General features: G+C 40.5%; 1 protein-coding gene across 2 annotated transcripts in view; it reads left to right on the forward strand.

Moving 5' to 3' along the window:
• The window catches only part of LOC126183186 (probable WRKY transcription factor protein 1), a 196,433-nt gene that overhangs the window by 108,076 nt on the left and 73,544 nt on the right, over nt 1-14,813 (forward strand). For both annotated transcript variants that reach the window (XM_049924920.1, XM_049924919.1), the window contains exon 10: nt 11,590-11,948. In XM_049924920.1, the coding sequence (XP_049780877.1) occupies nt 11,590-11,948 (359 nt within the window). The remainder of the gene's footprint in view (nt 1-11,589; nt 11,949-14,813) is intronic.

Genomic DNA, 14,813 nt, shown 5'->3' on the forward strand with positions numbered 1-14,813 from the left:
TGGACACTATAAATTCATTTTTAAAGTTTATCAGACAAAGAACACAGTTTTATAAAGAAATCCTTGCCTCTTACCTTAGTTAATTGTACCGAGCAATGTGGCGCAGTGGCTAGCACACTTGACTTGCATTCGGGAGGGCGACGGTTCAACTCCGTGTCTGACCATCCTTATTTAGGTTTCCTGTGATTTCCCTAAATCGCTCCAGGCAAATGCCGGGATGGTTCCTTTGAAAGGGCACAGCCAACTTCCTTCCCCGGCCATCCCTAATCCGATGAGACCAATGACCTCGCTGTCTGGTCTCCTCCCCCAAACAATCCCAACCCTTAGTTCATTGTAGTGTCTTTTGTAGAAATCTGTATATACATTTTATTCCTATAATTAATTCAGTCGTTGATTTATGGAAGAACCTTGCTGACAACTAGTAAATTCCAGAATGAGATTTTCACTCTGCAGCGGAGTGTGCGCTGATATGAAACTTCCTGGCAGATTAAAACTGTGTGCCCGACCGAGACTTGAACTCGGGACCTTTGCCTTTCGCGGGCAAGTGCTCTACCAAATGAGCTACCGAAGCACGACTCACGCCCGGTACTCACAGCTTTACTTCTGCCAGTACCTCATCTCCTACCTTCCAAACTTCACAGAAGCTCTCCTGCAAACCTTGCAGAACTAGCACTCCTGAAAGAAAGGATATTGCAGAGACATGGCTTAGCCACAGCCTGGGGGATGTTTCCAGAATGAGATTTTCACTCTGCAGGGGAGTGTGCGCTGATATGAAACTTCCTGGCAGATTAAAACTGTGTGCCCGACCGAGACTTGAACTCGGGACCTTTGCCTTTCGCGGGCAAGTGCTCTACCAAATGAGCTACCGAAGCACGACTCACGCCCGGTACTCACAGCTTTACTTCTGCCAGTACCTCATCTCCTACCTTCCAAACTTCACAGAAGCTCTCCTGCAAACCTTGCAGAACTAGCACTCCTGAAAGAAAGGATATTGCAGAGACATGGCTTAGCCACAGCCTGGGGGATGTTTCCAGAATGAGATTTTCACCCTGCAGCGGAGTGTGCGCTGATATGAAACTTCCTGGCAGATTAAAACTGTGTGCCCGACCGAGACTCGAACTCGGGACCTTTGCCTTTCGCGGGCAAGTGCTCTACCAACTGAGCTACCGAAGCACGACTCACGCCCGGTACTCACAGCTTTACTTCTGCCAGTACCTCGTCTCCTACCTTCCAAACTTCACAGAAGCTCTCCTGCGAACCTTGCAGAACTAGCACTCCTGAAAGAAAGGATATTGCGGAGACATGGCTTAGCCACAGCCTGGGGGATGTTTCCAGAATGAGATTTTCACTCTGCAGCGGAGTGTGCGCTGATATGAAACTTCCTGGCAGATTAAAACTGTGTGCCCGACCGAGACTCGAACTCGGGACCTTTGCCTTTCGCGGGCAAGTGCTCTACCAACTGAGCTACCGAAGCACGACTCACGCCCGGTACTCACAGCTTTACTTCTGCCAGTACCTCGTCTCCTACCTTCCAAACTTCACAGAAGCTCTCCTGCGGGCAAGTGCTCTACCAACTAGTAAACTCATTGTCATAGATGGATACCAAATTGTTCATATATAAATGTAGAAATATACACACATCTCCAGCTACTTCACTAACACAGTGTTCGCAAGGTTACAGAGTTTGAGTGTATTCAGTCATCAGGATACATCATACTACAAACATTATCCTACAAACATTCATGTTTCTGTAAATTTTATCATATTGAAATTTATTGTTAATAAAAAAATTATTGTTAATAAAAAATAATTAAAATGTAAGAGTAAAACACACATTAAGGAGCAAAACATCCTAAATGTGACACAGTGTTCTGTCTCGAAGTGACAGCTAATGAAATAAATAGCATAAATATGCAAGTACCTAAGGTATTACAAATATTGGAATTAAAGAAATTGTTAAACTACAAATGCAGTGTTGTAAGCAAAATTTAATTAATTGATCCTACACGATACTAAATGCTTCAAAAGTACAAAATGACAAAATGTATGAAGAGAGAGAGAGAGAGAGAGAGAGAGAGAGAGAGAGTGTGTGTGTTGTGTGTGTGTGTGTGTTTGTGTGTGTGTGTGTGTGTGTGTGTGTGGATTGCTTTCGTGTTTATGGTAAAACACAAAGTTTTGTATATAATAAAGATTACCATTACCGCCATCAGGCCACATTTGCTAGCTGGCTGCTGTGGCCGAGCGATTCTAGGCGCTTCAGTCCGGAACCGCGCTGCTGCTAGGGTTGCAGGTTTGAATCCAGCCTCGGGCATGGATGTGTTGGGGTTCCTTAGGTTAGTTTGGTTTAAGTAGTTCTATGTCTAGGGGACTGATGACCTCAGATGTTAAGTCCCATTGTGCTTAGAACCATTTGAATCATTTTGAACATTTGCTGCAAAGATGTATATGCAAATCAGACTACTCTTGTCCATGAATTGACGATTCAAATGAACAGTCTCCTGTTTGAATGAAACTGTGCTTCATGTGCAGCACAGTTATGTTATGCATTGTCATCATCATAATCATCAATTTTGGCTTGGTCCTGTACCTGATATATGATTAAATGATTAACAATCTTAACATAGCCGTGAAAGAGGAAGGAGCAGAGCTTTTAATTAACTGCCTGCCAGCTCTAGGCATCATAATCATTTGCTTTAATATTCACCCTGCTTGATGACCATAACAAAAGTTGCATACCGGCAGCCGTGAGCAGTTCAGTTTGTATCAGAAAATCCAAAAATACTGATACTCACCTCAAAAACTCGAGTTTTTCGAGACTGTTTTTGATTACTTTGATGTTTCCTGACATGCCACACCCCAGTAATAAAACCTGATACAGCCAAGTCTATTGGCTTCGCAAATTCCTATACTTGAGTGTGTTGTAGAAACTGTTGAACAAGGCGCTTGTGATAAAACTGTTTTCTGCGTTTTAGAAATTTCATGGAATGATATTTGGTACCGTATTTACTCGAATCTAAGCCGCACTCGAATCTAAGCCGCACCTGAAAAATGAGTCTCGAAATAAAGGAAAAACATATTTCCCGAATCTAAGCCACACCTGAAATTTGAGACTCGAAATTCAAGGGGAGAGAGAGGTTTTAGGCCACACCTCCAAATCGAAACAAAGTTGCTCCATTGTAATACGAGACACAATTTAGGTTGAATGAAAGACGATACAACTACAGTAGTTTGGTTCGAGTCGTAAGCTTAGCAGTTAAGCTATACCAGGTAGCCATTGCTATGCGTCAGGCGCTCCGTCCGTATTTATACGGGTACCCTTCCTTTTTCATGTGCTTCGTCTGGTTTGAATCGATTGCTTATTTTGCTTTGATCTGATAAGTGCGTTTTCTTTGTTATAGGTGTTTACGTCACTCTAAGCTGAAAATGCATTACTGTACTGTGTCATGCATTGTTTGTCGCATTCTGATAGTGCGCGTGTACGGCCTGTCGCCGCTCGCGGCACGCGGCATGACTTGCTTTCGTGCATGCTACCGCCGCTTTTTAAAAAAAAAAAAGGAATCGTCTCATTAGCGAAACAATGGCAAGAGACTGCAGTTTGTTGTTACTTACACTGCTGCTTTCTTTGATAATGATCAACAAGAACCAAATAATAGACTGCGTATGATTGAACATGTTCTGAACGAGAGTTAGGCGCAAATTTTTCTCCGTTTGAAAATCTTTGCGGCCGCTTCTTTAGTACATCAAATTCTGCACAGAAATTAGTCATCTTACATTTAAAATCTAGTCAGTTGCCGTGCTTCATTTCTGACTATATCACTATTAGGCATAAGAATAATACGAATATAAACATGACACGATACGTATATTCTTCCGCGTTTGCTGTTGTTTCACTCTAGTTTAGTAGTTTATTAGGCAGACTGGATTTAAATGAGAGCAGCAAACACGAAAGAATACATGGCAAAATGTTTATTTTCGTATTATTCTTATGGTGAAGAGAATACTGCATGTGATTCACATTTCATCAGGTTCCTATTAGCAACCATCTCTTCTCACGGGTAGGAAAAAACTCGGAACGTAGAGTTGGCCATATTGACAAACATCCCTAACAGTCTTGCCAGTCGGATTTTCGTAGTACATTGAAATTCTGCTACATTTGAAGATGAACAATACGGAATTCGTATTTACTTCGTTGGACAATGTATGAAAATGCAGTGGTCGAAACTCGGGGCGGAGAAAAAAAAAGGTTTTGGCACCAGTATTTATCTTTGTGCCCACAAAGCATGCTTGTGTAGCACTATATATATTCGACGGCAGAAGTTAGTTGTGGCGGCACCTACCGACATTTTTCAGAACTTCCGCTTGCTTTGCACTCGATTCTAAGCCGCAGGCGGTTTTTTGGATTACAAAAACCGGAAAAAAAGTGTGGCTTAGATTCGAATAAATACGGTAGTTGTAATGGGAGGAAGGAAAGGAAGAGCCATTTTTGTAGGGAAATGTCTTTTCAAGAGGCATTATAGTTGCCTACAAGAAACAGGATATTGTGGTTTACTTTTAGGAAAACATTGATGTAACTATTTGAATTTAATCTTGTGGTGTTGCAGTTCTTCATGTTATGTCCGTATTTGCTACGAAAATAGGACTAGGAATTCTGCCTCGTGCAAAACACCTTTTTTCTGTTTTGTTTTACCCAGACACGTTTCAGCTCTTTTTGTGCCATCTTCAGTGGGCTATTTTTTATTTTATAACTGTAAGATTGTTATTATGTATTGATTTTTAGTGAAACTTTTGGTACATAATATTTACAATTGTGAATGAATAATTGTTGTAAAATATTCTACATTGTTTCTTCATAGTTCGTGTGTGAGATGTGTACCAACGACCTGATGCACTGTGTCTTGTTTATAACATTATGTCAAAATTCTGTTTATAGCTTAACTGGCAAAAAGAGTGGATGTGTGCGTTACTTTACATACCTTACGTGATGCTATTGGACATTTATTTTGGTAGCTATTCTACTACACAACCTAAAACCTCTAACCTGCAAACAGCAAAATGTAATTTTTTTTTATTTTTCTGTTTATTATCACGATGTATATGATCTGGGACAACCGGGAGATCTGTGAAAGACCTGGGAATTTTTTCATCTGGGAGAAAACAGGGAAAAACCCGGGAATTGTTTCAGGGTGTATACAACCTGGGAGATCCGGGAAAAACCCGGGAATTTTTTCGTCTGGGAGAAAACCGGGAAAAACCCAGGAATTTTTTAGAATTCCGGGAAGTTTTCTTTGTTTAGTTACCAGTTAAATTTTTGTGATTTTGACTGGTAAGGACCAATACTCTAACAAAGGATATTACTGTATCCAGCTTCTGCAGAATAATGCTGCAGCAAAAAAACATGAACGAGAGAAAAAATCTAAAATAAAACTTAAGTCGCAAAGGAAATGCGCCATATACAGCAACAAAATGCCGTGCTCATACAAGCGTCTGCCAACCAAAGTGTGTCAAAGGCTTTAGGAAGAATATGCAGTGCTTCCTAACAACAAATTGCCTCCGATGAGCGTGACATGACAACTGTTTACATTTGATTCATTTGAGCAGTTGCGGGCGGGCACTTGCGTATGCACAGTTGAGTCGCCTATGAGTAGTACCTTCTCCCGCTTCTGGCTACAGATGTGTGGCTGGGCGCCACTATCTAAATTGCTCCAGTTCGGAAATATCGTAGATCCGGGGCTGATGCACAGAGCAGTCTGAGTTGTAGTGGGGAGGTGGGTAGTCTCCACGTGACCTGTGTTTACGTTTAGTGATTTTGCTATTTCCTCTTCGTTTATTGCTCTCACATTAAATGAAAATAAAACGGATTTCTGGGGCCGGGAGCTACCAAATGAATTAAAATACATTTGCATAATTACGGAAGGCTTAGTTTCAGGTTTTATTTCCACCTTTCTGAGGGTCAAGCATTAATCACCTTGCAGAACAATGAAGTTAGTTATGTCGGTTTGCTAAAAAGATTTAGTTTTTATTAATATTTTTTGTTGAGACAGTCAATTTATTTGAAACAAAGTGTTTAATTTCACACTGTTGGCTAGTTTCAACTGTTCGCTGCATTTGAAGTGCAAGTTTTCCATCTTCTAGCTCGTATGGCATTATGCCATAATAAAGAACCAAACATGAGATAATACAGTACTAGTACTCAAGAAAATTTACATCCGAATCTGGACATATGATTGTGCACTTTAAGCCGAATTATGCATTTTAGTATGGTGCACCAAATTCCGATGCTCTTGAAGTATACTCTGATGTCTTGTTTCTTTTATGACATAATGTAAGATCTTTTAATGTTTTACACGTAGGAACATTGGGCTTTCTGCATCGTTGTAGCTGCACAAGCGCGGTGACGCATGTTACTTGGCACGCTCTGCCAACTGCCGAAACGAGCCTATTTCTAACAGGTCGCGGGAAAATATTGCGAATGGTGGTTTGAAAAGCGTTACATTCAAAGCAAATCTTCCTTTTACGCAAGATGAACTATGTGCGAGAATGTACGATGAATTTCCTAAATCACAAAGCGTTTGACTCTCATTTAAAAATCAACTCTTTGAGGAGGACCGTTTAGAAGAATTTCGAGCCCAGAAAATCGGACATTTAGGTCATTATTGAAAATTTTACTGGCACATTTGTGTGATGTGTCTTTAAGTGTAACACGTGCAAAAGATGATCAACATTATATGTGCAAGCTTAGCTTTTCTTGCAACTTATTAATCTTAGAGACCAATATTATATGTGAATGCTATGTATATTAATTTAAACCATTAACTTTTCTTATTTGTGTGTTCACGCTACTTAAGAGTGATGTTGCTCTTGGCTGACTACATCACGTGTTTGTGCTGTCATGAGCTGACGAGATCACGTGACATGAGCTATGGGTGGCTTACAAAAGCGCAGCACAATCTCGATTTCAGTGCTTCAGAAAGTAACATGCGGTGTTGGATGGAATCCGAATTTATACCTTCATAATACGAACATATGCAGTGTACATGTTGCTGCACATCAAAGGTCTTTCAACAAATTAGAAATTCAGATGAGGTCGCACTTTTCATATTGAAATTTCTGCTCATTGGAAGCACTTTCTTCAGATCAGTAGTAGGGTGGACTCTGTAACAGTTTGGAACCAGATGAAAAGAGAAGTCAGGTCCTTACTAAGAACAATGTGACTGAGCACCCATTAAGTGAGACTGAGGAAGAAATATCTATTTCAGACACTACCTCCTCAGAGCACTAATAATAATAATAATTATAATTATTATTATTATTATTATTATTATTATTATTATAGTATTCGTAAAATATTAATGCTACTTTAATGTTGTCTGTAACTAGATTAAAAACAAAAAATCTACACAAAGATGGGTTCCCATGTTAATATTAGAATTGTGTAAAAAACTAGACATACTAGCATGAGTTTGGATGTTCTGAGAACTACAGGGATTTTCAATAAAGTAAGCAATAGTGACAACAATTTTAATGATCCAAAATAAAATTAGAAACATTGTGGGAAGTATTTATTGGTGAGAATGGTAGTAGAAAGGCCACAGGCAGTGATAAGATAAAAACCAATTAAATTGGAGGACACAGTATTTAAAGACAGGAGGATAACTGCAACTAGTCTCACCTTTAATTATGGAACAGTACTAGAAAATTTGAAGCATGAATGGGACTGCACATAAATTGCAGATTGAGTGCACGTGCTTTGAGTACATTACCAGCCATTTAACCTGTCATCACAGTTTCTGTCCAATATACCCAGTATATCCAGAAAAGATAAAGGAGATGAAGACTACGATTACGACGACGATGATGATGTGTCAATTGTGGCATGTTAAATAATAGTACAGATCATTAGCTTAACTTATTGTAGGTTTGGTGCTGGTTTCACCCAAATCTTAAAGCTGAATTGACAGGCTGCAATGCTGCTTTTCGTAACTAGACGTAGCCAGTACTTGTTTCTGCCCACACTGCATGTTTGTGTCAGTGTAAGACTAGATAAGAAAGAGAATATACCCTTTGCAGATAAGACTTCTGACACGCACTGCCGGCCGCGGTGGTCTAGCGGTTCAGGCGCTCAGTCCGGAACCGCGTGACTGCTACGGTCGCAAGTTCGAATCCTGCCTCGGGCATGGATGTGTGTGATGTCCTTAGGTTAGTTAGGTTTAAGTAGTTCTAAGTTCTAGGGGACTGATGACCTCAGAAGTTAAGTCCCACAGTGCTCAGAGTCATTTGAACCATTTTTTTGACACAAACTAGCATAGGATTAATCTAAACACCATGGCTTCCACAGTTCCAATTTGTCTTTCTAGTTAGATAAGTAAGTGCTACTGCTGTAGTTAAAAGAAGTAGGAACAAAGCAGGACTGAAGAGAGTTTTAGTTTTCTATCAATGGCCTGGGAGACACTCTGTCACAATTTTGAGTCGGGTAGTACAGTGAGTAAAGCACAAAACATTTGTAGATTGGGTTCAAGTGATAGGATGGTTCCATTGAATAGAACACTGCTGAATTTCATTCCTCGTCCTTGTGTAAACCCATCTTGTGCTCTGCTTCAATGATCCCCCCTAATCCAAAGTACCGTATTTACTCGAATCTAAGCCACACTTTTTTTCCGGTTTTTGTAATCCAAAAAACTGCCTGCGGCTTGGAATCGAGTGCAAAGTAAGCGGAAGTTCTGAAAAATGTTTGTAGGTGCCGCCACAACTTACTTCAGCCATCAAATATATGTAGCGCTACACAGGCATGCTTTGCAGGCACAAAGATAAATACTGGCACCAAAACCTCTGCGTCAGTAAATAAATTTTTAAAAAAGGTGTAAGACGAGCTTTCTTTCCCTGCCCCGAGTTTCGACCACTGCATTTTCATACATTGTCCAACGAAGTAAATACAAATTCCGTATTGTTCATCTTCGAATGTGGCAGTATTTCAAGGTACTACGAAAATCCGACTGGCAAGACTGTTTGGGATGTTTGTCACTATGGCCAACTCTCCGTTCTGAATTTTTTCATACCTGTGAGAAGAGATGGTTGCTAATTGGAACTTTTATGAATTGTGAATCACATGCAGTATTCTCTTCACCATAAGAACATTACGAATATAAACATTTTGCCATGTATTCTTTCGTGTTTACTGCTATCTCATTTAAATCCTGTCTGCCTAATAAACTACGAAACTAGTGTGAGACAACAGCAAACATGGAAGAATTACATATCATGTCATGTTTATATTCGTATTATTCTTATGCCTAATAGTGATACAGTCAGAAATGAAGCACGACAATTGACCAGATTTTTAAATCTAAGATGACTCTAATTTCCATTTTTTCGCTAATGCGACAATTCCTCTTTTTTTTATTGTAAGCGGTGGTAGCACGCACAAAAGCAAGCCATGCTGCGAGCAGCGACAGGTCGTAAACACACATTATCAGAATGCGACAAACAATGCATGACACAGTACAATAATGCATTTTCAGCCTAGAGTGACGTAAACACCCACAACAAGGAGAACGACACTTATCAGATCAAAGAAAAATAAGCAATTGATTCAAACCAGACGAAGCGCATGAAAAAGGAAGGGTACCCGTATAAATACGGACGGAGCGCCTGACGCATAGCAATGGCTACCTGGTAAAGCTTAACTGCTAAGCTTACGACTCGAACCAAACTACTGTAGCTGTATCGTCATTCATTCGACCTAAATTGTGTCTCATATTACAATGGACCAACTTTGTTTCGATTTGGAGGTGCGGCCTAAAACCTTTCTCTCCCCTTGAATTTCGAGTCTCAAATTTCAGGTGCGGCTTAGATTCGGGAATTTTTTTTCCCTTTTGAGAATCATTTTTCAGGTGCGGCTTAGATTCGAGTGCGGCTTCGATTCGAGTAAATACGGTAACAGTAAACTCTAGCCTTTCTACCCTCTTTCGTTTCTGCCATATCCTGGAAAGGTAAAAACAATACTGCTTGTTAAACAAGATCGTGGCCCAATCTGTGCTTCATAATTGTCAAAATGAAAAAGTTCTCTGTCTATATAAATCTCAACATTGGCAGTATGTCGCGCATATTTATAACTGTATACTCTGCCTAATGAAAACTGTGAAGCAGCCAGATGACATGTTCAGATGTCAATGAAACTTTGTACATATACACACTGTCAGCAGGTATATAAATGATAAAAGTTGCAATTTTTTGTAATGGGCAGAATGACAAACAGTGTCGTTACCATGCTCGATAAGGTATATAAGAGGCTCAAGTGGTGTCAGATGTTGACTGTTAACTGTGAAGGACACGGAATGCCATGTTCTTGTGTGAGACACCAGACAAGAGTCTAAAAGGGGCATTGACATGGGTTTCCATTTGACCAGCTGATTGAATCGTGCAATTCCAGATTTGTTGGGCATTCAGATGTGACAGTGTTCCGATGTCGAACTGCATGTGAAGGTGAGGGCAGGCATACAACTGCGTCTGACCACTGCAAGAATAACTGTATTGTGCATCAAGCACATCGTCACCCATTCACATCTGTGACTGCCAACAGAGAACAAGCAGTGGACTCCATGCAACATTCTGTGTCATCTCACCCCATTAGTCAGAGACTAGCAGCTGCCATACTAGGGAATTACTGCCACACCACAAACAGCTGTGTTTGGAGTGATGCCACGAAACTGGACCAGCTCACCTAAGGAGAGGATGCAATGGCTTTCTGACACTTTTCCCATCTGAATCAGTGCATGGATTCATACCAAAGGAAGTGCAACATCATGCTGATAAATGGGCTCATACTACCAAGTTTGCTGTAAATAGGACTCTGTTTTGTAATCACTGAAATATCATCACAGATGTTCTCAAGTTTCATTTCGATTCCTCTGTTGCTTTTGGGTGCGTCACTTCTTTTGTCGGGCAGCGTATTTGCTGTGTGGTATTGTTTGGAGTCAGAGAGAAATGTGATTAGGTAAAAGATGGCCAGTGCATCATTACATTATGGAGTTCTGTCATATTTATAAAACTGATGAACAAGAAGAAATCTCCCAGAATTTATTCCATTATTTCTAACAGTGTGTTTTCAGTTACTTACGTTGGTAGGACATAGGAAAGCGAAGTCCCTTGGTATGTTTGCGCTTGATACCTTTTGGTGGTGGCACACAGTGTCAACTGTTTAGATGCCAGTATAATATATTTTTCTGCTCATCATGCAATCAAACTTTGTAGGTTGGATGAAAATGGCAGTTGACAACATTGTGCTGTATGACATGTTATGCAAATAGTAATGGTTTGCCCATTGCCATGAAAACAGATACTATGTTCATTTATGACTGTGCCCTCACGTTTTACTCTTTCTTTACTGATGATGTTTTTGGTCTTGGAGAATGGGACTTTGGTTACTTGCATCTCAGGCATCAAACCATAGTAGTAAGAAGAAAAACACACATTTTGCACAATAGGTTATCAAATGGTGTGTGTAGAATATTTCATTGTTAATGCTTTGTTCAGTTTGGTAATAGATATATATGTTGTTTTGTAATATGTGTTGCTTTCTTTTCTTGTTGATAGGAGACTGCGTGATAAACTTCAGAATGCAACTGGAGAGGATCGCCAAAGCAAACCGACTCGTAGCAAGATGAACTCGTCAAATAGTGAACGCCCTGCCAATGGTGTATCTAATGACCCATCTCGAAAATCATCAGTAAATTTCAATCGCGCATGTCGTACACGGTCCAAAGAAAGAAATAGTGGTGGTGTGAGCTGTAGTTCAGCTAATGATGTGGCCAGTAATTTGCCAGCAGGAAGGTTCCACAAGAATTCTGGTAGATTGCCTGCTGTGAGAGCTGCAGCCTTGTTTGAGCAAGATAACAACTCTTTCTTTTCATCGAATACATTCACCAAAGTGTCCACAACAGTTTCTGGCACAGGTAAAAACATAAATTTGTATCTAAATTTTAGTACCTAGCCAATAATGTGGTTGCATCTGACTAAAATTTCTTTTACAGTTACTTTCAAGGTGTACTTTGTGTCATCATATTGTATGTTTGCTATGAGATATTTAGTTGGCCGAAACCAACTGAGATTGTCTTTCACATTTGGTCCCTCTGTGCAACCAAACAAAAGTCTCTTAAAATGTTAGCCATGTGCATTTCACTTCTTTTTACTGTTGAAGTATTTCATTGGTCTGTGATACATGTTCCTACACTGGTGGAAAAATAATTGCAACACCAAATTAATGTACAATGATGAAATTTCTGGAATACATTTGTTTAGGTAACATATTTAAGTGATTAATGGTATATCTCATGTCGTGAGATGTCTGAGAAACAATGTCCAAAATCTATAAGAGAGAGGTTTAGTACAATGCAACAGGATATTAGCTAAACAAAAACTACTTACGAGGGGCATTTGAAAAGTCCATGCAAAAATAAAAACTACTTATGTGTTTGGGGTAAACCTTTCTTATTTTTCGACATAGTCTCCTTTTAGACTTACACACTTCGTCCAACGCTGTCCTAATTTGTTGATCCCTTCTGAATAATAGGAATTGTCCAAGTCTACAAAATAGTTATTAGTTGCTGCAATCACCTCCTCGTTTGAATAAAATCTTCATCCTGCCAGCCATTTCTTCAAATTTAGGAACAAATAGCAGTCTGAGGAAGCAAAGTCTGAAGAATGGGGGGGGGGGGGGGGGTGAAATGAGTTGGAATCTTATTTCCATTAATTTTGCAACCACAACTGCTGAGGTCATGTGCTGGTGCATTGTTGTGATAGAAAAGGACTTTTTTTGCAGTCCAATCGCCAGCGTTTTTCATGCAGCTCGGTTTTCAAACCAATAATGATGAATAATATGCACCTGTAATAGTTTCATCCTTTTCCAGATAGTCATTAAGGAGTATCCCTTGCGAATCCCAAAAGACAGTCACCATAACGTTTCCGGCCGAAGGAATGGTCTTCGCCTTTTTTGGTGCAGATTCTCCCTTGGTAATCCATTATTTAGATTGTTGTTTATTCTCAGGAGTATAGTAATGTATCCATGTTTCATCCACAGTGATGAAACAATGCTTAAAGTCCTGTGGATTCTTCCTGAACAGCTGCAAACCATCACTGCAACACTTCACACGATTTCGTTTATGGTCAAGCGTGAGCAATCACGGAACCCATCTTGTGGATAGCTTTCTCGTGTCCAAGTGTTTATGCAAAATGTTATGTACCCATTCATTCGAGATGCCCACAGTACTAGCAATCTCACGCACCTTAACTCTTCTGTCATCCGTCACCATATCATGGATTTTTATCAATGATTTTTGGAGTTGTAACCTCCTCAGGGCATCCAGAATGTTCAGCATCACTTGTGCCCATATGGCCACTCCGAAAAGTTTGAAACCACTTATAAACAGTTCTAATCAAAGGTGCAGAGTCACCATAATGTTTATCAAGCTTCTCTTTAGTCTCGTGAGGCATTTTGCCTTTCATAAAGTAACATTTAATTACCACACGAAATTCTTTTTTGTCCATTTTTTGACAATCCTTCGACTTCGTTGATTCACACGAATGCCAAACACAAAGAAATAGACCAATATGACTGAAATTTGGTGTGCATTCTTTCCAAAGATGATACTAACTAAACATGACCTCGATATGCACTGGTAGTGCCATCTCTCGGACTTTGCGCAGACTTTTCAAATGCCCCTCCTACGAAAGTTAATACCAAACTTTCAGGGACTTCTGTCAGGTGTTTGCCTGGGAAAAAAAGTTAATTAAGATGAAGGGATGTAAGGACTAATCCAACAAAAAGTTTCCCACTGGAAGGATGGAGAGATTACTCAACAGCAGCTTCTCAGAGGCAACGTTGGAGAGGTCCGAAATCCCATGGTGGTGACTCCAGCCAGACTCTGACCGCATTGAGAGAATTTCAGGACCCAGATATCATTGTGGACAGAAAAATAGTGCTCGTGACCCCATGGAGGGGGCTCCAGCCACCAGCATGGGTGTAGAAGGAAGATCTTTGATCACTGGGTCGTTCAGCTGAACTGACCCCCCCCCCCCCCCCTCCTACGGGGTTGCCTGATAAGAGACCAGAAAGATGGAGAGTGCATCGTTCAGTGTGGTGATGATGCAGCTTCGACAGCTGATGTTTAAATGTTAGAACCAAACGCTTTGCCAGACCATTGGACGCAGGGTGGAATGTGTGCTGTGTGCACCAGAAAGATTCCGTTGGACACACAAAATGATGTAAACTTGGCAGACATAAATTGAGGTCTGTTATCTGTCCCAGTTGTTTAGGGAAGACCTTCAGTCACAAATACCCATATCATGGCTTGGATCACATGCATTGATGACATAGAGAACATCAGAGAGACATAGAGAAAACCAAATCTGGCATCAACCACAGTGAACCACAAATGACCCAGGAAAGGACCCATGATATCCAAATGGAGCTGTGACTTCCATATTGATACCTCCAGCCATGGGACCGCTTGTTTGCTTTGCCAGTATGTGTAGGCTGCCACCATGGTGACAATATCTGCTTCAATCCCTTTCAAATACGCATGTTGACATGCCAGGCCTTAAATTAGCATGATGCCTCAATGGCCAAGATGAAGCAGGTGTAGGATACAGACAGTGCTGGAGGGAAGTTGGAATGATGATATGAGTCCAGCCATTTTCGCCCCAGAGCAGCACGATACCATTGAGGACAGAGAATTCGTACCTGCAATGCGAAGAAAATTGAACACCTGGGTTGAGCACCTTCCCGTGTTCTGACGGCCATCCCTGTTGGGCCAGGAGGA

Source organism: Schistocerca cancellata, chromosome 4 (assembly GCF_023864275.1).
Source record: "Schistocerca cancellata isolate TAMUIC-IGC-003103 chromosome 4, iqSchCanc2.1, whole genome shotgun sequence".
Lineage (NCBI taxonomy): Eukaryota > Metazoa > Arthropoda > Insecta > Orthoptera > Acrididae > Schistocerca > Schistocerca cancellata.